This window comes from Monopterus albus, unplaced genomic scaffold (assembly GCF_001952655.1).
Source record: "Monopterus albus unplaced genomic scaffold, M_albus_1.0 scaffold101.1, whole genome shotgun sequence".
NCBI lineage: Eukaryota > Metazoa > Chordata > Actinopteri > Synbranchiformes > Synbranchidae > Monopterus > Monopterus albus.
The window spans coordinates 645763-670106 of NW_018127981.1; the positions used below are offsets into that span (position 1 = coordinate 645763).

Sequence of the window (24344 nt, forward strand, 5' to 3'; positions counted from 1 at the left end):
CTTAGTCTGACCCGTCACCCAGGACCTGTTTGCCTTGGGGGACGCTACCAGGGACATATAGCCCCGACAACATAGCTCCTAGGATCACTCGGGTACTCAAACCCCTCCACCACAATAAGGTGGCGGTTCAAGGAGGGGATAGATTTTCAAAATGGTAAAAATTTGCAAAAAGTCAATGTTTGAAGCAATAAACTTTCCATTTATCATCAGGGGAAGATGGACTGTCGTGAATACAGGGATGCTCAGCAGTTTGCCAGCGATGTCAGACTCATGTTCTCCAACTGCTACAAGTACAACCCACCTGATCATGATGTTGTGGGCATGGCACGGAAGCTGCAGGTGAGCTTGGCCGTTTGTTTCTACTTTTCCAAAATTCGGACTGAATAACAATACTGTGAAGAATTGGGTAATTCTCCCCCCCCCCCTTTTAAACTCTGATTTCGACTGCAGGATGTGTTTGAGTTCCGTTTTGCCAAGATGCCAGATGAACCACATATGGATCACACATCCATATCAGTGACTGGCCACCCCACTTCCTCTTCATCCTCTTCCTCCTCCTCCTCCTCCTCCTCATCTTCCTCTACCTCTGAGAGTGAGCCCAGCAGCGAGAGTGAAGAGAGCGAAAGCAGCCCCAGCTCAGACAGTGAGGAAGAACGAGCACATCGCTTGGCTGAGTTACAGGATCAGGTGTGCACACAAGTAAGACCTCCAGTACTCTTTATTTATCCAGAAAATTTCATGTGGAAACAAAAACGTTTTTATATCATGATAATACTTTTGTGACATTGAATTTTCTCACAGCTTCGTGCTGTGCACGAGCAGCTGGCTGCCCTTTCTCAAGGCCCCATCATCAAGCCTAAGAAGAAGAAAGAGAAGAAGGACAAAAAGGAGAAGAAGAAAAAGAAAAAGCTTGAGAAGAGAAGTCGAGGCAGCAGAAGCAGAGCTGGCTCTGAGGAATGGAAGATGCCTGGCAAGATGCTGAAGAGCAAATCTGCCCGAGCAGGTGGCTCCCAGGCAAAGAAAGGCCAGGGGAAGAAGAGTAACAAGAACAGCAAGTGAGTAGATGCTAGTTGCTCATTTTGCTAATAGCAATAATAATAACTTTAGCTCAGATTCACATTTATTTGGGGCCAGTTCAGAATTTCCAACAGCTGATAATATTGGCCTTTGTTCCAATGTTATCACTTTCTCTTGATTCTTCAGGAGCACAAAGAAGCCGTTCTGCCCCCCAGTGGCCACATCTATGCTGCCGCACTACGACTCAGAGGAAGAAGAGGAGATTGTGCCCATGACATATGATGAAAAACGCCAGCTGAGCCTCGACATAAACAAGCTACCGGGGGAAAAGCTGGGCCGTGTGGTCCACATCATCCAGTCCAGGGAGCCCTCGCTGAGGGACACCAACCCAGAGGAGATAGAGATTGATTTTGAAACACTGAAGCCATCCACACTGAAAGAGCTGGAGCGCTACGTCATGACCTGTCTGAGGAAGAAACCTCGTAAACCTTACGGTGAGCAAGGTAGATGAAAACGTCCACCATGCACATACCACTACATTTTGGTTTAATAATGTCGTGTTTGTATCTTTGCATTATTTTGTTATTAGCATTACAGACTTTCTTTTTAATTTTTTTACCAAGTGCATGAGAACAACCAAGATTTAGATCATATGCAGTTCTACACCTTGAAAGATTGTTACCTTGTACACCTTGTAAAGATGGCGCCGACAGCAATGGCAGCCTTGGTTACTCGCGCTCTCCTCATGTACCAGTCAAATTCCTCGTGTATCCGACACACCTGGCCAATGAAGCAGATTTTGATTCTGAAGTTGGGTTTTCCCAGCAAACTGATAGGCAGACAAACAAACTGACAGGCATGTAACGTTGTTTTCTCAACCAGTTAATGTACTTGACTTTAGTACATAGACATCCTTTGCTCATTGGCGCATTTGAGTGAATGAAGAGCTAGTTTTTCCCTCCTGAGTAAACACTGCCGGATAAGATCCTCAAATCCAGTACAGGGATGTGTACACATTATTATAGGATAAGGATAATCACCTTTATTGGCCAAGTATGTCACACACAAGGAATTTGTTTCTGGTACAGAACCAAGGCAGCCATCTGCGGCACCAACTCAAATAATGGCTCTAACAATTGGAGGCAATGGGGGGGTTTCAGTGTCTTTTTTAGTGTGAGGATATGTTGCTTTTTGTTTTATATGATAGTACACTGTAGTGATGGTCAAACCAGGCTTTTCTGAAGCAGTCTATTGTATGGCCAAAGGTTCATTGGTGACCTCTGCTGTGAAAAGTAATGAAGTGCAGTCAGAGCATAATTCATCATGCCATTGTTGTAACATAAATGTTACAGACATGTTGCTTGTGTAACTGAGGAAAGGGAACCCTTTGTTGATTTTTACTTTTTTATACTATATGTTGCCTTATAGTGAGCTGTTCCTTCAAAATGCTCCCAAACACAAGACCATTTCCTCTTTGTTGCAGGATCCATTTTTGCATTCTAACTGTCCAAGAACTGACTCAAACACAATTCAAATTTCCAAATCCACTTCAGCACTAAACTTGGCACATTGGCAAAATCTTGGCCTTTACTGCAAGCCAGTCAACCATCACAAAAATCTTGGAAGATTTTGAGTTCTCTAGATCAAACAAACTGAAACGGTTACATGACTCTGCAAGAAACTGAGGCCTCTGTTGTCATCAATCATGTGCTTCTCTGAAAATGATACAATCCTCGATACTCAATGCTGCAGCTGATACTGTTGTGCGTACTCCAGCCATGCTTCAGAGCCTCTGTGTCATACGTAACATCATTACTGTACTGCAAACCTGAGGGGTTTATACTGTTTTATTGAGACAACAAGCAATTTGACATCATGGCCTTTAGGAAATTGAAAATTGTAATTTTCCTAATATTTCATAGACTAAGCATTCAATGGTAAATTTTGAAAATAATCAGAAGATTAATCTGCAGTACAGTGTGTCACATGGTTCTGTCCCATTTCTGTTGAGTTTGACCCACACTACCTCAGGAACAAGCTCCTGTGTTATAAGCCACTTTCTAGCATACCCTAAACAATAACTGTCCTTCATTTACACCAATACCCAGCTCAGTGCATTAGCATGTGGATCCCAGCCCATGTGTATACCAGTCTTGTCATGTTTTCACTTGCAGCTGCAAAGAAAGGAAGTACTGGCAAATCTAAAGAGGAGCTGACTCTGGAGAAGAGGCGCGAGCTGGAGAGGAGGCTGCAGGATGTCAGTGGGCAGCTCAACTCTGTCAAGAAACCTACTAAGCCTAAAGGTGACCTCCCACATCATCAGCCTCTATATACAAGAAAAACTGTAGATTTGAGAACTGGATATAACATTTCAGAGAAACTGAGAAAAACTGTACTAGGTCGCTTTCTTTCTGTCTCAGCCTGGTGTATTCATAAAACTCCTGTGTGCTCTTCTCTCCTCAGTGGAGAAGCCCAGTGCTGTAGAGACTCACACCCAGCCCTCACGCCTCAGTGGCAGCAGCTCCAGCTCTGATTCCTCCTCGTCCTCCTCTTCTTCCTCCTCCTCAGACAGCAGCGATTCAGAAACTGGCTGAGATGCTTTGCACTGGCTCAGACAGAAAACACTTGAAACTCAGGGACTTGGGCTGGCCCAGGACACAACACACCCTGAAACAGTAGTGGGCTGAGATATTAGACACCACGGAGAAAACAAAACAAACAAACAAACAAACAAAAAAAAACACCAAGTGGACTCCTAAAATGTTGCGAATGTGGCACTGATGGATGTGAATCAGTGTCTCTGTGGATAATTGTAGAAATGCCTCAGTTTCTCCCTCCTGTCCTTTGTAAATACTTGTACAAATTTATGTTTCTTTTATAAAGAAGAATTTTATGGTGATCCCCAAAGAGGGAAGTGGAGTAGTGAAAAGGATGTTAAAAGATGGATCTTGCTCCAGGTGTGTTGTGCCTGGCCTCACACTGCGGGAATGACAGTTTATTTATTTGTTGTCTTTATCCACATTTCCTCAGATGTTACTGGAATTTCAACCAGCAACATTTTGGGCACAGGCCTAGCTTTTCTGCCACACTTAACTTTAGATGAACCTCTAGACTCGCCCAGTAAGGGATCAAGATTGTTAATAATAATTAGGTTGTTTGGAAAAATACAGTATTGTTAAGGCATTCTGGTTCTTCCTCATGCTGACAGGTCTAAGAGCTACTGAGAAGTGAATAAAGCATAGCTATGATATTTGCCATATTCAGGTCAAAATTTAAAGTTGGTTACAGTTTGAGATCTAGATATATTTCTGTTGTGTTGACACACATTCTCAGTTGGACATTTTAGAGCTTGTCATTGTTTTTTGAAAACAAGGCAGCTTTATGGAGTGTAGAACCAGCTCAGCATCTGTAATTATGAAGTTTGCATTTAAGTTGCATATTCAGTTTGTACTGATGTTATAGCTGCACTATTCTCCTAAACGCCCACCAGCCATTTTAAGACTGAGTAGCCCCATAGACATTGAAGTACTTGTCTGTTCTCAGTATTTTTCCATCAGTTCTCACAGTTCTGCTTTGATATAGCTCTCAGCGTTTCAATTTGTTACATCAAACAGTAACTCTTAAGAGCTGCTTCTCAATCTCATATTATAGTGCTTTTTTTTTTGCACACTAATCTTTTCAACATGTGAAGTATTGCATTAGCATTTTTTGAAGATATCTGTAGCACTTGAAAACTCAGCTGATATTCCTGAGAGCAATCTGTTGGCTGCTCACCACTCACTGGAACAACTTGTGTTGACTGAAACACACTAAGCTGAAACGGTTTCCCATAAAGATCCATGCATAGATAAAGTTGTTGAATGTGCAGTGAAATAAGATGTAGTTGTACATAGTGTTTGCTGTTGCACAGACTTTTATTTCTGCTGTTCTTTTTTTCCTTGTTTCCTTTTTATACATGCTGTTCTTTCCCATTCCAGTTCCAACTCTTAGTTGCCTCTGAAGAGCATTCACATCAGCATTGCTGCCTCTGGTCAAGCAGTTTGCTGCCTTTCATTTGACAACTGTTTATTAAAATATTCTCTTCTGTAGAAGTTTGAATTGTGTGTGGCTGTTTGGAGCCAGTGGCGGTTTCAAATTGTAGTCAAGCCTTTATTGGTCAACAGACAGTTGACAGTTTTATGATTGGATAGTATATCAATAAGTCTAGAAAATAAATTTGAAACTATTTTGATAATCTAAACAGCAAATGTGATATTTGTGTTTTTTGTAGCTTCTCGGTGTTCACTTGTTTTCCTCTGTGTAATGTTCCTCCACTAGGTGGCAGCAGTTAGTCATGTTCAAGTCTGAACAAATTGGTGAAGTCAGATGTGCACATGTCTCTTGTTTTGTGGTTTCAGGAAGTTTTTTCATACAGTAAATCCAGTTGTGGTGTTTGAAAGGGATGTGAAACCTTCTCAGTTTGGATGTTCAGGTGACCTGAGATACAGCTCGGCGCCAAATCTGTTGGCTGAATTATTTGCCCTCAAGGTAAGTTTTGGCAAAAGTACTTATTCATTATTGTTAAGGGCCATTTTGGTTAAATCAAATCAGAATTACTACATTAGCCAATATAGAGACAGTATATTATTAAATAATATGGATGCATGATATTGCCATTTGATCAGATGTGCACTATAGCCCTTGCATAAACAAGACTTTTTGTATTCCTGTGTATTATAAAATGTCAGTCATCTTCCATTTAACTAGTTTGCCAGCCAACTTCATTTTTACAATAGAAATCATCATGGTTGGTTTCCTGCCAGTGCAGGTGATGGAGCCAAAACCAACGCAGCCAACTGTAGTGCCAGCTTGGATTTTGTCCATTGTTAATTCTCCACATTATTTGATATCTTAGGCCATGTTTAGCTTGAGCTTAGACACTAGATTTGCTCACAAAGACTGTTTAAAACAATTTGACTGTACATTGCAAACATCAGTATGTCATGTAATATACTGTATATCTCCTGCAGGCTGACAGGTTTCATGTTTTGTTTTGTTTGTTTTTTTGACTTGTCAACAAAATCTCAGGTGATGGCCAGTATGATATATGTTGAACTTGGTGACAGATATGACAGGGGCCCTCAACTCTGCTTTTTTGTGAAAGGCAACAAGCCAAAAAGGTAACCACTGACTTAAGTTTTGACATTTTGCTCAATTCTGTGAAATGATGTGTAAATATGTCAGCACATGAATAAATGCACTTTGACTGTAAACAACCAAGACTCAGAGTAGATTATAACCTGCTCCCCAGAACAAAAGTCAATCAAACTACTGAAGTGTAATGGGAGCGACAATAAGCAGTTAATGAGAACTGTATGTATTTTTAGGACCAGCAGAGAAAATCCCTGAGAGCGGCAATTAACCTCTGTGTGTATAATCCTGCTTGTATTGTCAGTGCAGGTTAAGGTGTCTGTCACAGCGTATTGTGGTGAGTTTTCATTCATTAGCATGATAGTGGTACTGTATATGTATGTGTTGACACATGATTTGGGCATAAACTTAAAAATCTTAACTTTTGTATTTGTTATTTAACACATTTATTCAGCCTTTTTAGTTTCAAATAGTCATATCAGCTCCAGTGGAAACTTAAATGTCAACACTGAAAAAGGTTTTTTGTCTTTCACTGGTTTGAAATGATTCAAGCCACAGCCAGCTGCCATTTTACTTATTAAAGGTAGTAATTCCATGGCGCATATATTTTTCAATAACAATAAACGGTGTTTTTGTTTGTTTTGGTTTGTTTTGCTTTATTGTTTGTCCACTCTCTGATTAATTGTGACTGGGGCATCTTGTAAACACTGTCCCAGAGAATTTAAATCGGTGTGAAGGGCACTGATGTTTGTCACCAAAAGCATGTGGGAACCATAGTTTACTTACTATTGTCTGAGTCTGTTGTTTATGGTTTGGACTGAGCCCTGTAGATCCAAGTAAGGAATGCCTTATGCACAAGCATACTGTATTTAGATAATATTGTGCTTCTGACTTTGCAGCAGCAGTTTGTGGACCACTGAGGACCAAATTTGGTGTGGATGAACAACAGCTTTTGGATAAATGTAACAGCATTTTGGGGCAAGTCTTACAGAAACTGTTACAGTAGTATGTTAATCCCCATGTAGTGTGACTTTATCTGTGTTTGTCAACCGCCCACTATCTCCACGATCTACCAGAAGCAGGACATGCGGCTTGAGGCCCCCCACACCCTCATCTTATTTGCCAGTGACTTCCATCCACCTGTTGTCACCATCACCTGGACCAGGAGCAGTCGGCTGGTGGGCCAGAGTCAGGTCGGTACTGCTCAAACAAAAACCTCAGCATCTGTACCGGTGAGTTGTGTGCAAGTTAATAAAAAAATCAAACAAGGCAGATTCACAAAATAAAAAGGTTGGGATTGGTATCTCCTATCAAAAACATAGATAGCATTAAGAGTTTTACTGATATATCAGAGTGTGTGTTTTGTACACAAAAACCACCAGATTGTAGTGAGTATGTGCTTGTGTTGTGGTCCGGGGGCAGACTGGAGTTGTACCAGGACTTGGGTTCATCACGAAAGCCAAGGCAGGCATAACACGCATCAAGACAAACAACTGAATGTTGGTGTCAGATGTGTGATTGCGTTTGGTTTTCTTCATACATTTTCCTCTGAGAGTGAAATTTCTTTTTGTCCTCATCAATGTGGTGTTTTATGTTGTGTGTGTGTGTGTGTGTGTGTGTGTGTGTGTGTGTGTGTGTTTTGTTTTTTTCTGTAACAACAATGACTCCAAATCTGACTTAAAAAACATCAGTTAAAGTAATAGTTTGGTATTTTGAGAAATGTATTTGTTTTCTGGCAGAGCATCAGATGAGAAGATGTACAACAAATGTAACACTGCAGCTAGAAGCTAGCCCTGCATTTTAAAGGGGGCTGGTAGTCACTAATTAGAAAGCCTGACTAGACTGGTTTATAGCTCATTGTTCCTCTACAACTAAAGTACAGCAAAGGAGGTTCACATGTCTGTTCCTCTATGTTGTACAAGCAAACACATTATTACAATCACAGAGAACAAATGTATTTATCAGCCCATCATCACAGCAGCCTGTGTGATCACTGGCACGTTCACAAAGTCCACAGTAGTTACTCAGGCACTGACTAAGCTCTGGGCAGATCGCTGCTCCTGCAGCGAATGCATGACATAAATGATCAGTAAATAGTGTTTGTCATATCTGCATGCTGCTGTTTTAATAATGGCACAGAATGCAAATGCTCACAACTGCCTCTGTTCTTTGTCGGATTTATTTGGCTCGGGCCTGAAGCCTGAATCTAATTATTCTCTGTGATGGATGAGATAGCTGCCACATTTTAATGTGGAGGCTCTGAGGGATGACGTTTACACACTGAAAATCCAAAATACTGCCACTTTAGTTTTGCAATGACAGTGTAAATTTTGTGGTGTAGAAATAATTCATACCTTGGACTCTAAGGTTAGGACTGTGAGAACAAGCACTGAATGACAAATGAAGTTCACAGAATTGTTTTGACTGCTGCAGTAATAGGCTTAAAATTGTAAAGGAGGAGTGAAACTACACTAACCACATCTTTGTTTTCCTCATTTACTTGTATCAAATAATGCCAGACCTGACAACAGGCAAGCTGTGATAAAACCTGTGCACAAACGTGAATAATTTCTTATATGGGAAAAGCAGGATTCAGCTTCAGAGGTTTTAGGAGCATGACTGAGTCTTTAGGCTTCTGCATTCAATTTTTAGTGTTTTAAAGGATGATGGGACATCATTTATTTATTTATTCTTTAACAAACTTGCAGTCTCTGCTGCTATACTATACCAACATGCAGGCTTCTTCATGTATTCTTAGTTCTATTTTGCTTGTATTTACGTGTATATTATTTACTGTAGCTAACATCGCTGCTTAATTTGCTTATTTGGAAAAAAAAAAAGAAATTTTTCTCTCGTCATTCTTTAATTAAATGGTTTGAAGAAAACTGTTTGGACCATGACTCTGTCCCCTGCACTTTGCACAGTAGGCTCTATATCCAGCAGGTCATTTAGCTAATTTTCCGCTCTAATCATTTCTACACTCCAGTGTCTCCGACTGTCAGGGTCCATCAGGCCGAGCCAGCTGACTACGGGGAGCCATTCATGCTGCAGTGCAGTGTTCTGTTTTTTTTTTGTTTTTTTTTCCTCAGGAAGTGAGTGTGAGCTGGCTGAGAGATGGAATGGAGGTCACACTGACGTGTGGTCTACAGATGTCCCGGTCAGCGGGGACCGGAGCCTCCAGCTTCGCCCTTACCTGGAGCTAAAAATAATTCCATTGACCATTACTCCAGCAGCTTGCTGACTATTCATTTTAGAGAATTAATGTGCACTGAAAAAAAGGGTGATCAAGGCTGGGAAGTATGGTGGTGCATTTGTTAGCACTGTTGCCTCACAGCAAGAATGTTCTGCGTTTGAACCCAGGCCAACCCGGGGCCTTTCTGTGTGGAGTCTGCGTGTTCTATATGTGCCTGCGTTCTCTCCAGATACTCCAGCTTCCTCCCACAGTCCAAAGACATGAGGCTTAGGTTGATTGGTGACTCTAAATTGCTTGTAGGAGTGAATGTGAATGTGTGTGTAGTTATCTGTCCACATGTCAGCTCTGTGATAGACTGGCGACCTGTCCAGGGTGGACCCTGCCTCCTGTCCAATGTCAGCTGGGACAGACTCCAGCCCCCATGTGACCATAGTCAGGAATAAGTGGTATAGATAATGGATGGATGGATGGATGGTGGCAGCCAGCAACAATGGCACAGAAAAATGACCAAAACCATTAATCTAAGTGTTTTATTAAAAAGACAACATGAGTGACACCTGCAGTTTGAAACAGGGGAAGCCTGACTTCCCATGGCCTGCAGGAGCAAACGCCACTATGTAAACAATTCATCAGGTTGTGTCAGAGTGTGAAATTCCCAGACACTATTCCAAGAATATGACCCAAGTGTAGTTGCTGTACAGCCCTGTTGGTATTATCAAAGACAGTGAAGCTACACACACACATGTAGAGGATATAATAATAAAAACTTACATTACAGATTAGTCTAAATGTGTTTCATTTTTTTTAAATGGCTGTGAATTTTCATATACATGCAAATAAAGAACCTTATCAGAGGATAAGGCTGTTCTATTTATTTTGCAGAGAACCTCCGTCTTTGAACTTCAGTGTGAAAACGCTTTCTTTTTTTTCCAGTCGCATCTGTTCTTTCTCACACCGCTCTGTGACTCTGTAAATGATTCATGCTGCTACAGGTACTTGATTTTGGAATCGATAGGGAACTATAAAAGCTTGAGTCTGAACCCTGGTACTTGTTAATTGGCATTTCAGAGTGAAATACTGACTCACCGTTGTCACTATGGCAAGTCTGTTCAGCATTGTGGCCATGCTGGCTATGCTGTCCACCGGGTTGTGTGAGGAGAAAAACTTTCTGCAGCGGGCTGGTGTGGCCTTTAACAGCAGACAGTACAGGTCTTTGCTTACTGTGAACAACGGAGAGCAGTTTGGAAACTGGACCTGGCCAGAGATGTGTCCTGAAAAGTTCTTTGCAGTTGGCTTCAGTATCAGGGTAAAGATACCGTCTCTTTCACACATTACAGATATTCTCTCTAATATATAACCACAGAGGCAAGGAAAACTGTTCTATAAGTTCAGTGATTCATTTTCTCATTATGGTTTCTATGAAGTGCACTGGCTGCTGAAATGTGCACCATTTACACAGCAGCCACATGTCAAAGTCTTTGCTCTTAGACTCACTTAGAACGAATGATGGGTGGAAAGCAACATGTTCATAAGTCTGAACACTTTTATTCTGAAGACTGTTCTGATGAGCAGCCTTCTTCAGAATGACTGACACTAAGGCAGCTGTTACAGGTCAGTGTGATCAACCTGAGGTGAATCCCCTTGTCCACAAAGAGCTTCATGTAGGTGATTTTTTTTTTTTCTCATGTGTTGATTTTGTCTCATCATTTTTGATAGCGTGTGTATGTGTGTGTGTATATATATTTAGTAATGTCTCTAAGTGTCGCCGAGTGTCAGCTGGGATTGGCTCCAGCGCCCCGCGGCCCTCGTCAGGATAAGTGATGTAGATCATGGATGTATCTTGGTATACTTGAGAAACCAGCATTTGAACAATCTGTGTGTTAACCTGCATGCAGAACAGTTCTCAATAACTGATGCACACTGAATAGATGAACACCTTTGTTTGTTTCGAACACTAACTCACACATGCACAGATTAAAACAAATGCTCTAACGGATGCACACTGAATAGATAAACACCTTTGTTTGTTTCAAACACTAACTCACATATGCACAGATTAAAACAAATGCTCTAACGTTCTTTAGCCTGGTGTGAATTTTAACAGCAGATTTGGTAGCTGCATTACCAGGAGTTAGATAAAGGGCTGGTTTGGCCAGAGCTGTAACTGCCTCTGGGAACTGTGATCTGTTTTGACAGGTGGAGCCAAACCAGTATGGGGGGGATGATACCGCCCTGAACGGGATTCGCCTCATCTGCGCCAAAGATGGTGCCCGAAGCTTCCTGTACTCTATTGAGTCCCACACTGGCTAGTAAGTAGCCCACTCTCGTGAATAAAACACCCATTTTAAAGGGCTCCTAAATTATAATTTTATCAATAATTTCTTAAAACTACTATTGTTATATGTCATATGCCTTTGATGGGTATTTATCCTTTGGTACCACCTCAGTGCCACTTTCTAATAAGCAGTTAAGTCAGCAGGTAATGTAAAAGTCAGCCATTAAAAGGGGCAGTGTGTTAAACTGTAAATAAATGGTCAAGATTGCCTGCAGCCCTTTTCTGTAATACAGGGTGGGCCATGAGAGCGTGGCACGTACATGGACTACTATTCTGTGGCCCACCCTGTATTAATACATTTTATTTATATAGTATTTTTTAAACAATGTTACAAAGTGCTTTACAAAGGAAAACCACAAATATAATCTGGTAAATTATAGCCCAGAGAAAAGAACCCAAATAGAATAAGATAAAACGGTACCGAAAAGAAACTTAAAACACAATAGAAATGGACAAATAATATGTTTAACAAGTGACTTAAAAGGTGTCGCCAATTATATGAAGCATCAAAGGGAGTTTTCACAACCTGGCAACCCAAAACAGCTTTTTTATACTGACTCCTAACATAAAAATAAAGCACTGGTAAATGACATATTAAGCATTATTAAAGCTATTAATTACAACTTTTAAATGCTTCATACATGGTTCCTTATTAGAACGTATGCCTACAATAAAGCCAATTTGTAAAGCCGATTATTAAGGGTGCAGCAACTCTGAACATATCACATTAAACCCAGATGTAAACACACTCGGTTTTGCTTGCATTTCATTTGTAGCAACACATGAGCATTAAATAAACTGTCCTGTCACATCTGCACGTGGTCCGTTTCTCCAACAAGAAAGAAAACACCTGCGCTATGGACACTTCTTATTGATCTGAGGAAACTGTGGGTTCAGTATTCCCACCTTGATACAAAGGTCTTTATATAAACAAGCCAGCTTTCAGCAGCAGAAACACTAATGCTGGACATTAATGGGCGTCAATAGGAATACTTTCCTTCCCCATCGTTGAGCGTGTCTGCCACTTGCTACAGGCTAAAATGTTTTTTATTGATGTTTGTCTGCAGCTCTTTGTTTTGTGGCCAGGTCTACCTTCTGAAATAAATCATTGATCTAAAAAAGTACTAAAAAAATTTAAGTGGAGAAATGAAGGCACTTCTTCTGCCAGGTTTGCACATTAGGTGTTCAGGTGATGAAATGTCTTGACTTTGTTCCAGTGTTCCCAACCCATATCTTGGAGCTTTTCATCATTTCTTTCCCCTCCACTCTCCTGTCCAGCTTTGGCGACTGGTCCCAGCCTCAGTACTGCCCCACTGGTGTGCTCACGTCTTTCCAGATTCGTGTGGAGCCCCATCGGGGAATGTTTGGTGATGACACGGCTGTCAACAACATCAGGTTCCGCTGCAGCAGTAACCCGACTCTGGAGGGACCTGGTACGGAGTGGGGAGAGTATGGCCACTGGAGCCAGGAATGTCTTGATGGAGGAATCTGTGGCATTGAGTCCAAGATGGAGGAATACCAGTACGGCCTGGATGACTCCAGCCTCAATGATGTGCGCTTCCACTGCTGTGCCAAGCCTCAGCAGGTAACATGGAGGGTTAAATAGTGGGAACCAAAACCCAGAAAGAGCTGAGTGGTTAATGACATGTCCACAGAGATCCAAAGGGTGTACATACAGTAGATTCTGGGTGGCTTTCAGAAACCTCAAAATGTTGGATGTGCTACAACCAAAAATGTTTAGCCCAAACCTTTTTGTCTTCTCTTAAGAAATTCCAGGCAGTGATAGAAGAGGTATTCAGCTGCTTTGCTTGAGTAAAAACACCAGTACCACAGTATAAAAACAGGCCACTACAAGTAGACAATCGTTCTCAAGAAAAAGTACAGAAGTATTATCAGCAAAATGTACTTGTTCTGCAGAAAAGTCCCTTTTCGTGAGGGTGGTATGAAATAGAAGTACAGCTGACTAAAACTGTACTTGAGTAAAGGTCAGCAGTTGCTTTTCAACACTGGTTACAGGTTCTTGCTGAGCTCAGTGAGGTCTGGAGAAACTTGGGGATAAAATCTGCTAATAATAAGGCTGAATTTAAGCTGGCTCTCATGAAACACTGAGTCAGTGACATTAGCCAAAGGGCAACATAGGTACTGTTTTTGTTCTCAAACTCTCGGCCAGTCGAACAGCTGTGCTAGAAGTCCTCATCATCTTGCAATATTTTTGATGATGTGACATGAAATTTTCTGGCTGCTGAAGGAGCTTTACCAACAGCTGTTCCTCATGCTGGGAAATGTTCTGGCAGTTTTCTCAAATCACAGGACAGACAGGAAACGCTGACACAGATTATGTGTCACCCTGGTGATGAGAATGTAAAAACGTGACTTGAAAATCAGGCTGCAGCCATGAATGTTAATCTTAAAATGTCTATTTAATAACACATGCTAATGCTGCTTTTATGAAATATGGACAATGAATTTCCACAGCTTTTTTGTTACATCTTATTTGTGTTTTATATCGATTTTAACTGCTAAACACCATAAAGCTGAGCTACATCACAGAGCACAGGTAGGTTAGTTTAACCCCAGGTGCTTAGACTGGAAACACATTTGTCTGGAAAATCTCTGTCATCTAGGGGTGGCAGATTTTTAAACTACTGTCCAGTAACTAAGCTACTTTCTGTTGTTTTCAAGCCCCATTTTTTGTTTTGTTATTGGGCTTTATTATCCTGAATGAAAGATATTTATTCTAGTTCTAATCAAATAGCATGATCTGACTGGTGCCTATAGGTCTGGTGTGTTATGAGCCACAGCATCTCCTTATAAATGCAGACATTTGATCTCATCAGAGCTTTTCTCTCATCTTTTTATGTATTTTCCTTCTTTTCAATATAAAATCAAAAACCATTTTAATGTATAAAAAGTTTGCAAAGGTGATTACATGAACCGATTCAAACATAAAATATTCTGCATACACACTACATTTTGTGACAGCTTTTACCTGCTGCTGATTAATTTGTTTTATGTTTATATTGACAGTGATCTGCAGGTGAGAACCTTGGTCGAGCCCATCTCCAACACTCGAAACTCAAAGATGACCAATAATAAAACACTCATCTGAATTGCTGCTGTCTCTGTAATACTTCCCTGCAGTGTCTTGCATAGTTCCAGCATTAGTATCAAAGTAAACTAGACAATATTTGCCAGAGCATCCAGCTTTCAAAACAAAATCGAGTGTCACCTTCAGCAGCAAAAACAAAAAGGAGCTGCTTCAAATCGAGCCTTCGTCTGGAGTCACGTTTAACACAATGTCATCCCCTGCTCGCCCTCATCAGCATGAGAGCAGCAAGTTTCCATATCCTGTCCAGTGAACCAACGAGCTCACAGCAAAGTCATAGTAAGTGCAAGCACAAAACGGAGGCGCTGACCCAGGCATTTCCCAGAATTCCTGCTCGAACTAAGGTAATTAAGAAATGACAAGTGAGGGGGTATTAATTAATTTAGAGTTTAAGGCCTGACAAACGCTGATAAGACACCGACTGGCACACACAAAGGTAGCTGTGTTAATTAATCAATGACTAGTTAATCTGCTAACACGCAGCGTGTGCGGAGGGTTGGGGAGCAAACTCGAGGACATTATCAAATGCTGCAGTAATGGTTTTCACAAGGTTTTGCAAGTCGAGGCAAAGCGATGACAGACTTCCACAAACAGCTATAGAGCCTCTGTTATGGTAATGAATGCACACACGCTGACCTCATCTAAATTTAGTGTACTTGGTCTGCTGTGAACATATTACAATCATCAGGAGGAGGGTTGACAAGGGAAGCAGCTGTGTGCGGAGTGAGTTCACATCAAATAAAAAAATAAAAAACACAGCCATCTGTTTTTTTAAATGTCTAATAGGTGCATACAACCTGCTGAAGTTTGGAGGGAACGAGGTGTCACCTTTGAGTTGCTTATTTTGTCTGAGCAACAAACCTGACTGAGTGTGACAACCATTACAAGCTCATACTCTGTAGCCAAACACTGTTCAAACAAAAACTTTAGATTTTAATTAAAGATTCCAGAGATGCACAAATTGTCAAGGTTAATGTGTGAGAGACATTTAACATGATGCGTTTTCACTGTTCAAACTTAATTTAGCCTCAGTGAAGCGTTGAAGCAATTGATACATAATATACACGATCCCGTCTGGTAATGTGGAATAAAGGCTTTTAATGACATCATTCCACAAAGTCGATGGACTTGTGATAGAATAAAGACTAGTAAAAACTGAAAGAGCAGGGGCTGAAATATCCTGACTTTTAATTTAAATCAAGCTTCAAACATGCAGGATCCTACATTTTCTATAATGCAACTCATTAGACCTTTCCTGCCTGCATTGCCCCTTAATTTCATGCTTCCAGTTTTCATGGCACAATTTAATTTAACAAATCCCAGCTGACATAATTTCTCAGACTTTAGAAAGCATTGTGCAGCTGTTTTCACAGGCCCTAAGACAAATAAATGGACTCTTTGTGTGTTAAATCAGTAGAGTGTCACTGATGGGGGATATTAATGGGAAAACAGACTTTAAAAAGCTAATAAATTGATTGTACAACAATTTGAAGAATCTGTAAATCATCAAGCTGACGCCTACAAATATTTGTCGTTTCAGTTGATTCATTTGTGACGGTGTCTTTATTTGACTGGCACTGTTTTCTGGCCTCAGGGCTACAGAACTGTTGGCGTTTAATTAGCAGGATGAGATGCACCTGGGCCAAGTGTGTCCCAAATGTTGCCCTACATGCTTTTTAATTACATGTTGTAAATACGTAAATGATTATCATTTATTATATTTGTCTTTCCTTTGTGTTCCAGTCTAACAGCCAGGCTGTGACAAATTGTTAATTATTTAATTAGTTTTCTGTAGTTTTTAAACCACAGTTGATTAAATATTAATAAGTGACCAATCATTTCATCACTAAAACATCCAGTGAAGTCCCGTGTACCTCTCACCGCACATGAGGCCTTGAACATCCACTAGATGGCAGTAGTGTGTTAAGTGGGACTTCAACTCACACTTCACCAGCGCGTGTGACTGTTATGGCACCATACATCCAATATAAATATCTAGGGTGATTTTATTTACCATAAATTCTAGATCAGTGAGTTTAACAGTGTTTAATACCTGGCACAGCCATGAGGCTCCACCTCTCAGTGCAGGCCAGAAGCTCCCAGGCCACAAGGGCCTAAAACCTGCACTGAATCAACGACAACCTTGACCTTAATGCTGTCACAGCATTCTGTACTTCAACTGTGAAAACAAAGGAACGTCATTATTCAAGTTGCTGAACCTCTGAGTCTTAGAGCAGAGCCTAACAAATATAGCGCCCCAGGTCATAAGTTTAATATCTGAACCACAGGATCAATGTGTTTCTGACCAGCTTAGTGGCTCACTACTGGCCCCCAGTCTGCCTCAATAGCCATTAACACCTCCTGCAGTCACCAGAATAGATATGGTGTTTGTGATTTGGTTTGAGGCAAAGCCTTCTTCTTAATGACCTTCCACTTCCCTGGGCTCTGAGCTCATAAATTATAGCCTAGATCACATCAGCTGTGTTGACTCAACTGTAAGTATGGTTCAGTTCATAAACACCATAGGGTTATTATGATGTGTGCTGACCTGGGATTTGATGTGAAATATTGATGCATGAGAGACAGTTTTGGGGCTGAATTGCATTGTTTTGATGCAAGGGTAAAATAAATGGTATTGTTGTGATGTTAGGGTGCAAAGGCTATAAAGATGATCTATTCTAAGGTTTCCACAGTAATGAAGGTAATAACCAGATGGAGTAGATTTAAAGAAAAAAACAAGTTCCTTTCTCAGAGGAAAGCAGTGATTTGAGTCTATGACTCTCATTTCCCTGCTGCACTCTGCTTCTGTTTCTATTGCCACTGTGTTCAGTGGACTGAGGCTGTCATTTCATCTTTCATTTACTTTCTGGGTTCCTCCAAGGGCAGCACAGACTGTCCTTGTAGCCTATAGAGCAAGGCCACAACACTTCTAAGAACTTGCCTTTGCTGGTTAGCTGGAGCACCTGATCAGGAACATTTATTGTTCTCAAATCTGCATGTTCTTGTTCTCAGTATGTTTTCCCTTATTTTGGACTTGCTGTTTTGCAGGCGGGAGAGTCTGCTATACCGCCTGTTTCCCCTTAGAGATGTAAAAGGAATATACATTCTTAAATGAAGATTTAAAGCCAGGAGAATGTATGTGCCTGAAATGTGTTCATGGGTTCACGAAAATGAAGAAATTAACATCCACAGTAAGAGCACAATATTTGCCATACACGTCAGATTGCCGTAATCTTGTGCCTGTTGTTCCTGCAGTTCAGACTTGTGCCATGTTGAGAGTGATATGTAACTACATCCAACCTAGTAAGATTGTCATTTTGACTTTGATGGAAGATTTGACCAGGGTGCTCTTTCAGACATGAAACCAACACTTTCAAATGCTATCAGATTAATGAAAGGGACCATATGTCTGACCACATGGCTTTTAATGGCCAGTATGGACAGGGTGAATGAATACACTTACACCAGACTGTATGCGAGCACCTGGCTATAATTTTAAGATACACTTGAAAAATTGTGAACTTGTTATTTAATCAGTGCATGAGTTTAATCTAGAGCTAATGGACAATTCCTGAAAAAAACTTTGTGCTCCAACATCTAATTTACTTCTAGCCAGCCACCTTACTAAACAAACCTCACATTTCTTTTGACACAAAAGAAGCAAGGACATGTGTACACATTAAATATAAATCATTTTATAATATACAAATTGTACAGATGTCATGAACAATAGGAGTGTGGACATACTCAGAATAGCAAAGATAAAGAATAGGCTACTATTTCTTCATCAATAGCATAACACTGCTATGCAAGTAACAACAGCACATGATCAAAGGTACTCAACATTCAAGATGGCAGCCGAGGTGATGAAGAACTAACATCAGAGAGACAAAACCTTAGCATACATTTTCCAGAGGCTGTGAACAAACTAAAGTGGCAACACAGAAAAAAAATATGATGGCATCCTATTGTATCATGTTCTGTCATTTCTACTCTGCCCACTTCACATCATAGTAGCACACAGATAATGAACCATTATGTTTTTACAGCATTACCAAGAACGATTGCACCAGCGCCACTACTGAGGCTTAGAGACAATTACGCTGATATAAGACAGGAAACTATATGTGACAGTTTTTTTTTTTTAAACATGAACTAGTTGAATGGTGCAAATGTGTACTTAAACATAACATTAGTCAAAGGTCTCCTTCTTTTCACTCAAGGCTAAGTTAATATGATTCAGCATAATTTAACTGATGAAGCATCAGAATATGTGCCTGCTTTTCTACCATAGGCCCTGGAGTGTATGAGGGAGAGGTGGAGCCCTGTCGGCCTCAGCCTCAGGTAGATCAGGCGCACACAGGTAGGACAGGCGCACACAGGGCCAGCTGTAACTTTTGTCAAGGTTATGAGTGGCTGAGTGTGCAACTGAAATGTAGTGGGAGTCACTAAAACAAAACAAAACAAAACAGCAGTATTGAGACATGAGATCACCTCTCCACATTTCCAAACTCTACCTTTTTAGATAAAATGGAATGTGATCTGTCTGTTTTCACAGGAGGAGGATTCATGTCACAGTTTCAGATAAAAAAAAATAAGGCAGAAATACTGAAATAAATTTATAAAACAGGTAGATGACAGTTAAAATGTTTATCTTGATGCTGGAGAGCATGAAGAAGTTGATTAAATCTGATGAAATCAGTTGACTTGGGTTTACTTGGGAAATCTGTCAAATATTCATAAGAATGTCATCAGCTATCAAAAGGCGTCTTCTGGTGTTGCCTTTCATAATTTGTATTTGTAATATCCTGACAAGCGTGTGAAAGTGACAGCCGAGTCTTTATAGCTCCCCAAAAGTTCTGATGTGAGAGGCAGCATAAAATATCATAAAATATTTTTTTGACTACAATAAATGTTCATTAAAGCTCAGACAGCCAAAAGCTAAAAGCAGTTAAAACAATCAAGTAAACACAGAGAAAAAGAAAATATTATGATACAACTTCATATTTAATTCATGAGTGGTTATTTGTCATGTGCTCGTGCAAACTCCTGTGTACAGCTGTGAAAAATCCATTGTGGCCCAAATATGGCCCTCGACCTTCTGTCATTAGCGATGACCTCGAGCTCACATGTCTGGGCTCTATCCTGGTGGAGGGCGAGAGGACAAGGAGCACATGTTTCAGGGGTTCACACACGCTGCGACCCCTCAGTTTAAAACCAACAACAGCCCTTGGGAGGTAGCTTGAAGCATCAGTCAGAAATACATTTTACTAAGGTTTAGCGGAACAACAGAGGCAACACAAAGCCCACAGTAAAAAAAAAAAAAAAAAAAACAAAACATATTACCTTCATATAGACAAACACTTCAAATCTTTTATCCCCTCGCTGTAAATTCCAGTAATAAACAACAGTTTTAAAATACCAACACTGACTGCAACAAAACACTCCTGTTCAACTCTAACAAACATATAACACTTAAATCACCACTGTGCGGGCCGTTTACACTATAGTAATAAGGCTAAACTGGTCACTGGTTTATATCTTCTATTCTACACAAAATCATTTTACATTGAAACAAATCTCAGCAGCGGATGGATGAATCCCCCAGAAGGAGTGCACTCATTCAGCGTAATCAGTCTTAATTTTGTGTGAATGAAGCGTGTCATCTCCAGAAGGAGATTTTTGTCTTGACCAACATGTCTATTTTTGTAAAACAGAAAACCCAAATTATGACAAATTATAGTCTGTATAAAGCAGGAGACCAGGTAGTTTCAGTTCTTGATTAACCAAATACTTACAATGCTCAAACATTTTAATAAATAGTTTTATTAAACATATTTTATGAAGTGTGTGTATAAATTTTTAACACAAATGTTTCCTTCTTAGTGCAAATGATTCCTAATGACATCACCGTTAAATCTGAAGGCTGTTTGATTGGCTTGATATGTTGAGGTGTTCTTCTGTCAATACCTCTCCAACAAGTGGCCTTCGTTAGAAATCCATGGTTCCTGACAGATACCCCACTGATCAAATCCATTAGTGAGCTAATGAGAACTCCACCGTGAGCGTCCGCCAAACCCACCCCCCCCTCGTTCCCCTTTCTAAATGGAATGCTACACAGCGCCATGAAACAGCACATTATGACTTGGTTTCTGTCAGAAATTATGTCTGGTAAGAGGTGCTTAAAGAGCTGGAGGTAAAATAATGAGGGAAATCTCAACAGGGAATGTGAAACACAAAAGGCTGTTACTTTAAATGAACCTATTTGTTTCTTTTATTTGAATCTCTTATGCTCTGTGATCTTTTTCTTCTGCTCTCAACCTCTTTCTTTGTCTCAGTTTCTCCCTCTCAAGCTTCGGGTTTTGTCTCAGTAAGCAACGATCTTCGGCCCTGACCACATAGCTTAACCTTGTTTCCATGCTGACAAGTGCTTTTCTTTGCGACCACTGACTAGAAATATAATTAAAAATGTTATTTTGCTAAAAATAAATCCTCATTCCTGTATGAAAAAGCCATAGATGCATCTAAATAGGAGATCAGCTACTGAGCTGTAAACATTCAGCTAAATGTCACATCCTTATTTAACTTGGCTTTGAATATGGAACATTCTACGCGCAAGGTGAGCTTAGCACACAACATTAAAGAGTGATTATCAACTCTGAAGCACTTAACAGCTTAGAGCTCAGAGTAAACAATTACCTCCTCACCCTACTTTGGATTGCCTGTCGCAACAAACACCTCTACCAGTGTTTTCCACGTGTTCTTCACACACAACTCCCCACGGTGAACAAAACAGAGGAACAGGAAATGATGATGCAGTCTGATCAAATAGCACACTGTTCTGAGCATACCCACCTTTGTACTGTCAGTTGTGTGGATGAGGCAAACCTGTGTCTTGTCACAACTGTGTCTCTTGAATTTTCTGGAGCTGACTTGTCTTTCCTGAAAAGAGCAGCTAAACTTGCTCTACAGTTCAAGTACCTTTCAAAAACAACATCAGTGTTGTTCTTTCAGGTTATCGAACTAACCACAATTAGACGGGTTGCAAGTTTATGTTTGACTCGACATTACATTGCGACGAGAATGAAACCCTTAAAGGCCTGGTCACACCAGAAAGTGGCGCAGTATAATTTATTCCTTTACTTTAGTAAAATGTATGGTTCTAAAAGCTTGATGACATAGAGACACGTTGACAAGGCTGCCTGCATACTTTGTTTTTTAATTGGCCTTGTGAGCACAGGCATTGGCCCAAAACAATCAACTGAACATGCCAACCAACACCTAGTCTATCACCACTGTACTGTATTTTAGTCAATGACACGTTACTGAAGGGGTAAAAAAAAAGCTCTTAAATCTAGAAGGCTTGCTAACTGACACTTAGCTTGGTCACTAACAGGACAATACATTCACACAGTTTACACAAGGTCATATTTTAGTCATATCTGCAAAAGATTCCTCTTTTGTGGATAAGATACAGTAGCTTCCTCCATTTTGGACTCATTGTCCAGACCAGGTTGTTTTTGATCAACAGCACCAATTTCTACATGATGCAAAGAATTTGCTTTTCCCTCAAGAATAAATTCACAAATTTTGCTCATTCTATTTCACTTCTAAGTTTTGCCATTGATACTAATGTGACCAGCCCCTCAAATGTTGTTAATTCATCTTAAGTTAAACAAAAACTTGCCCCATCTGATCAAGGTAACGTTTTAGATATTCACTGCTCATCAAGTGACTCCAAGCTGACTAGCTTGCACCAGCATCCCCTGTTTTGGATACATTCAGTATGTGTGGTTGTACAGTAGGACTGATGTATGCAATCACATGAAATCATTCTGTAGCTACATGGTTGGCAGGTTGTGGGGAAATCATCCATGAAAATGTCAGGTTTGAAGAATGCTGCAGCGAAGGGGAGCTATGCCCCATTAATTTGGATCAGGGACAATGTTGTGAACCAGTCCTTATGTTGGGCAATTTGAGAGGTAGGGTGGGAAATAAACCTTGACTTGGACTACTCTGGCTACTCGAGAGTCTCCTCTGGGCTGTGATCGGTTGATATGGCCTGGGAATCTGCCACAGTGACCTCCACGCCTGCCGGTTCTTCTGTCTTGTGTGTGATCACGTTCCCCTTGTTCTCGTCTTTCTCCTCATCGGTCTCGACCCCATTTTCAATCACAGCTTCAACTTCTGCTATGCCCTCGTCCTCTTTTTCTTTGGTCTTTCTCTTTGTTCCGACAGTCACAGTAGTTCCTGCCACTTCCTGGACTTCTCCATTTTCTAAAGGCTTGCCATTCTCTTTTGACCCCTCTCCATCCACTGTGATTTTTTCTTCTTCCTCTATGCCATTTTCTGCTCCTTTGTCTTTTGTCTCTGCTCCCTCATCTTTCTTTTTGACAGTCTCTATGCTGATTTTGATCCCATCATCAATCTTTCTATCTTCCTCACACTTCATTTCTCTTTCTGGTGATGTCTCACTTTGTCTCACTGCGCCTACGTCTGTTGCATTCACCATTTCATCCCTATTCTTGTCCCTATCATCAAGAATCTTAGGATCTTCAGCATCTTTGTCTGTTTTTGTTTTTTTCTTTTTCTTGTTCTTTGCTGTGTCTTTAATGTAGTTCTTGCTGGACTTGCTTCGGGTCTTGAAGATCAATTTCTGAAACATTTATATTAGCATGTAAGTGGAATGCATTGTATCTCTTTAATTTTCGGCCCAAAGCATTATGCACAGACTTAATTAAGAATGGATCACAGTGGATCTAATATTGCACTGGGATAACTAGCTAATTCAGACGAGTCTCATTGATGTAGAGAAGGAAACTGAGGCCATTTTGAGGGGAGTTATTGGTGGCCTCAGGGCTTTCAGTCTGACCAAACAAACAGGCAAAAATTTAATGCAATACATCCTCAATTACTTGAACATTTTCTGCAGGGCTCTGGCTGCTACAGGGACATAGAAAACTGAGATAAACTGCAAAGAAACAGGCAGCAAAATCTTGTTAACGCTAGCAATTCTTAGAGTCTTAGGGCCTATTAAATTTGTTTTTGTGCTGGCAGTTTAAATTCAGGCCACAGAAAGCGTCAACATGGATTCATTCCACTGTGGACAAAGGTTAGCTTTAGAGGTTATCATCACTATTCAGTGCCACCAAGAAAGCATTATCAACCATACTTCCCCAAACACATTTATCTGTTGCTGAAGAATTCCTGATATCGCAAACAGAGAGGAGTTTCTTCACGTTTGTTCATTGATGCGTGTGTTTGTTTACTTAAAACAAAATCAGATGCGAAAGTGGAGGTGGCAAAAGGTGATGCTGGCTTTGGATATTTGGCATGGGGATGACAGAATAACTGTAGGAGACCTCACCTTAGACAAGAAATACAAGGATGAATGTGAGGTCAGTTTACCTTGGATTCCTTTCTCTTTCGGCCCAAGACGGGTCTCTGCAGGAAAACAATCTGTTTGGTGGACAGACTTCCATCGCTAGAAGATGAGGATGAAGGGAAAAAAGCAAACAGAAGAGAACCAGATATTTTTATTTTTTTTAAATCAAACACTTGTT

General features: G+C 40.5%; 3 protein-coding genes across 7 annotated transcripts in view; 2 read left to right on the top strand and 1 right to left on the bottom strand.

Annotated features, from left to right (window-relative positions):
- brd2b (bromodomain containing 2b) overlaps positions 1-5105 on the top strand; it is a 19597-nt gene extending 14492 nt beyond the window's left edge. For 2 of the 3 annotated variants that reach the window (XM_020609712.1, XM_020609713.1), the window contains exons 7-12: positions 211-339; positions 451-699; positions 802-1055; positions 1204-1520; positions 3192-3320; positions 3481-5105. In XM_020609712.1, the coding sequence (XP_020465368.1) occupies positions 211-339; positions 451-699; positions 802-1055; positions 1204-1520; positions 3192-3320; positions 3481-3611 (1209 nt within the window). In that variant the 3' untranslated portion in view covers positions 3612-5105. The remainder of the gene's footprint in view (positions 1-210; positions 340-450; positions 700-801; positions 1056-1203; positions 1521-3191; positions 3321-3480) is intronic. The other variant, XM_020609714.1, reaches the window with a different exon arrangement.
- A 5304-nt stretch (positions 5106-10409) lies between these two features.
- Positions 10410-14785, top strand: LOC109965600 (vitelline membrane outer layer protein 1 homolog). The gene is made up of 4 exons (XM_020609749.1): positions 10410-10646; positions 11537-11649; positions 12954-13260; positions 14703-14785. The coding sequence occupies exons 1-4, from the start codon at positions 10437-10439 to the stop codon at positions 14703-14705; spliced, it is 633 nt and encodes a 210-aa protein (XP_020465405.1). The 5' UTR covers positions 10410-10436; the 3' UTR covers positions 14706-14785.
- Positions 14786-20111: 5326 nt separating this feature from the next.
- The window catches only part of rftn1b (raftlin, lipid raft linker 1b), a 95825-nt gene continuing 91592 nt past the window's right edge, over positions 20112-24344 (bottom strand). For all 3 annotated transcript variants that reach the window (XM_020609741.1, XM_020609740.1, XM_020609743.1), the window contains exons 9-10: positions 24190-24265; positions 20112-23437 (exon numbers count right to left, since the gene is read on the bottom strand). In XM_020609741.1, coding sequence (XP_020465397.1) covers positions 22802-23437; positions 24190-24265 — 712 coding nt within the window. In that variant the 3' untranslated portion in view covers positions 20112-22801. The remainder of the gene's footprint in view (positions 23438-24189; positions 24266-24344) is intronic.